The 3,705-nt window shown below is 43.1% G+C and overlaps 1 protein-coding gene across 1 annotated transcript in view; it reads left to right on the forward strand.

Annotated features, from left to right (window-relative positions):
* NKX2-1 (NK2 homeobox 1) overlaps positions 1–101 on the forward strand; it is a gene marked incomplete at its 5' end in the record, with an annotated part of 699 nt that extends 598 nt beyond the window's left edge. Inside the window, one exon of the mRNA XM_010286612.1 lies at positions 6–101. Coding sequence (XP_010284914.1) covers positions 6–101 — 96 coding nt within the window. The remainder of the gene's footprint in view (positions 1–5) is intronic.
* Between the last annotated feature and the right edge of the window lie 3,604 nt (positions 102–3,705).

A 3,705-nucleotide genomic window follows, 5' to 3' on the forward strand; every position in this document is an offset into this window, starting at 1 on the left:
TGCAGAGCCAAGTCTCCAGTTTGTCTCACCTAAACTCTTCTACTTCTGACTATGGCACTGCCATGTCTTGCTCCACCTTGCTATACGGTAGGACCTGGTGAAAGGATTAAACAAAGCAAAAGAAAAAAATAAGGAAAAAAAAGGAAAAAAAAAGGCAGATTTTCCCAGTCATACAAATCTCTGTCCTGTCCAAACTACTGGGTGTTTTTCTTTTCTTCCTCCCCCCCTTTCTTTTTTAACTCTCCCCCCCTCCCCCCGTTTTACTGAGTGGTTCTCTGAGGACCTCTAAGAGAGAGAGAGACTTTTTTTGTTCGGTTTTGTTGTCACTCTTGATGGTTTTGGGTCTTTCTTTCCCCCCCCCCCCAAGGTTGTTGTACGGGGTGTTAAAAAAAAATTTCTGACTAATAACCACGGAGCAGTCTGCAGAAAGGGGACCGTCGTTAGGCATGGTCCGAAGGCTTGGATTTCAGATGTACACTTTGCCAGCGTCTAGGACTTGCATGTAAATATAGAGATTTTGGGGGATGGGATGGTTTCTCCCCCCCTCCAAAAAAACGCATTCGCGTCACCCAGACACCAGAAGCAGCTTCCCCCCTCCCCCGGCCTCCTCTCCCAGCCCCGCCGCCGTGGCCAGCGGATGGAGACGTGGAGTCATCAAAGGCTTGGCTTTTATTTTCCTCCTTACGTTTGATGTGAACCTGTAGCTGTATAATGCTGTCAAAAAGTTGGACTAAACCCATAGTTTTTAGTAGCCTGTATATTTTGTTGTAAAAAGAAAAAGAAAAAAAATACAATCAACCAAACCAGCCCCCACGTTTTTTATGGACACTGATCGCCCCGTCGTAAATCCTCTGGCAGTTTGTTATTTGCGCACGCCGCCTTCTCCTGTTGTAACTTATGTAGATATTTGGCTTAAATATAGTTCCTAAGAAGCTTCTAATAAATTATACACATTACGAATATTCTTTTTTTTTTTAATTTCCCTTTTGGTTCCCCCTCCTAACCCTCCCTTCCGCACTTTTTTTTTTTTTTTTCCCCTCTTGATGGGAAAACAGCCTGGGATGCTGCCAAACCCTGAAAGGCCCCTGCCCCTCCCGGGGCCCGGGCCCTATTCCTAGAAGGGAGCTGCACCAGGGAGCTAACGGGATATGGGATCAGTCCCCAGCGTGCACAAGTGACAAGCAAACGCGTGGGATTCACAAACTCGAGAGGGAAGGGATCGAGTCCAAATTCATTAGCCCGATTATTGGGGAAGGGGCGACGGGCACCTCAGAGACTTCTTGCTAGAGAAAGCAAAGTATTCCGGGAGTGAAAATTCAAACGCCAAAGGCACAGAGGAGAAAGAAAGTAAAAGTCTAACGCCACTAGTAACAAACTAACGAAAAACCTGCTGACAGTATAGAACATGCGGCCGGTTAAAAGAGCGTCCAGTTTTAATACCTTGTAAAAAAAAAAAATCAAAACCCAAACCAGATAATAATTTCTACCAGGTTTTCCTATGTACTTGTATTTTAAGGGAAGTACAGTCACCTTATCTATAATCAAAATAAAAAAGATAGTTTATTGCGTACGACACGTAGTTTGAATTAACTTTCTTTATCAGACTGTATTTAATTTTCTCCACGTACCCACCTCCGCAACCATACACACACACACACACACACACACGACCACGCAGTTTCTCCTGCCCACGTCCACCTCATTGCCCACGCGAGAGGTGAGCTGCGGGCTGCAGCTCCGTTTAACGCAGAATCGGGTTTGGTTGGTGCTTTTTTTTTTCCCTGTAGCCATTTGGGAAACTTGTAAAAGGAGAAGATGAGGAGCAAGTGCGTGTGCGCGCACGTGTGTGTGTGGGTGTGCGTGGGTGCGCGGGGTGCGCGCCTGGCTGAGACACCGAGGGGCGTTTGGTAAATATTATGGGTAATGCAAGGCAGTTAGATAGTAACTTCGCTGTAAATACATAAAGCATATCAAGTTAAGCGGCTCGTATGGGACAAGCCCGAAATACATGTAATTCGCTATCTTTCGGGTCCCAAATACCCCTTTTGTGAGTGTAACAAAATAAGAAGTCCCCCATCCCAAAAGACCTCGTAGCATGTTTTCCTTCGCATCTGCTGCTCGGTTTCGGTTTTTGGGGTTTTTTTTGTTTTGTTGTTTTTTTTTTTCCTCCAGATCCCCTCAGTTAAACCGCGGAAAGGAATCGCAGTCACTGAAACCTCTGAATTACAGAGGTATTATGAAATGCTCATATTTCTGAAGAGAGAGAAAGCAGCTTGCCCGGAATGGAAACAACCCAACCTCCAGTTTAAGTAGCAGCTTTCGAAAGCTCTAGCCTTTTATTTATACAAGATAGCCGGTGTTACTCGGACACCAAGTGCTAGTTTGGATGGAAAAAAAAGGAAATAATAAAAAAAAAATTATCGGATTCTTTCTGCCTCCCCCCTTTTATTTCTAACTAGAGAACATCACGTGTGTCAACAGGAATTTCGAGACCTTTCATTCTTTATATTATATCCTGCTTTATACAGCGACATTCTCAACGAACCCAAAGAATATTCCTTTTTTTTTTTTTTTTCTTCTCTACGCAGAATATTCGTTTCAGATCATGATGTTAAGCACGGCGGGGTGTGTGTTATTTCTGCTAAAAGAAGCAAGTGTTGGGAATTCCTGGTTCGTGGCAGCGCGCTGCCAAGCTCCCGCGCAGGCAGCGAGAGCAGGGTTAACTCTAAGGATTTTTTAAATTAGGGTTAGTTTCTCCCGGAGTTAATATACAAGCAAGACAGAGGGAAAAGTGCTGTGGTTAAGTTGACATTTCCCCTTCAGATGTAATTAATGTTTGCATCTTTTCAAACGCAGGAACGTTCAAAAGTGAGGAGACCTGAAAAGCATTGATACACCCGAGAAATATTATTTCTTCCCCCCTCCCCAATATTGGAGTTAGCATGTTCGCTAGAGATCCAGACAGTGACTTTTCATTATAGACTTCAGGGGAAATAAATGAATTTTATTGTGTCTCGACAGCCTCATAAACACATATTTGGTGGTGGGTGTAATTACTGTAATGGATTATTATGTACACTGACTTATCTTTCTTAAACTAGATTTAGTTTCGATTAAATAAACTCGTTTCCACTTTGTCTGATGTCGGCTTAGTTTAAAGTCTGTTTACTTGTTCCACAGAAAGGTGAATTCATCTCTTTATTAAGCACTAGAGACCGAGCAAACACAGTTCAAACTGTATTTACATATCAATCAGGAGAAATGCAAACAAACTGCTCTTTAACAATTTTATAGAGGTTTTTTTATGACATTGTGTTATTGCCTTTTATCATAAAATTCTTTGTATAAACCAGTTATGCCTTTACTGGGATGAAGATATTTCGGGGCGGGGGTGGGGTAAATACATTTTAATCTCCCTCGAGAACACTCATGAGAACTTAGTCACTGTATAGCTTTTCTAAATTAAAATATGTGCCTCCGTCTAAACGCCTGCTTCTTCCAATACACTGATTTTCAGTCTCCCGGTAATCAATGCAGAATTCGGATAATGGGACGGCGAAGGGGAGGGCAGGGGGGCAGCACGATTCAAATCTGAAATGATGGAAGAAATACACGTTTCCCAATAAAACGGCTCCCTTATTGAGGTGAGACCGTGGGCACCCCGTATTTTGAGAGCTAAAGGGATCTAGTGAAGAATGGCTATTC

The sequence above is a fragment of the Phaethon lepturus genome, unplaced genomic scaffold (genome assembly GCF_000687285.1).
Source record: "Phaethon lepturus isolate BGI_N335 unplaced genomic scaffold, ASM68728v1 scaffold45244, whole genome shotgun sequence".
In the NCBI taxonomy this organism is placed as follows: domain Eukaryota; kingdom Metazoa; phylum Chordata; class Aves; order Phaethontiformes; family Phaethontidae; genus Phaethon; species Phaethon lepturus.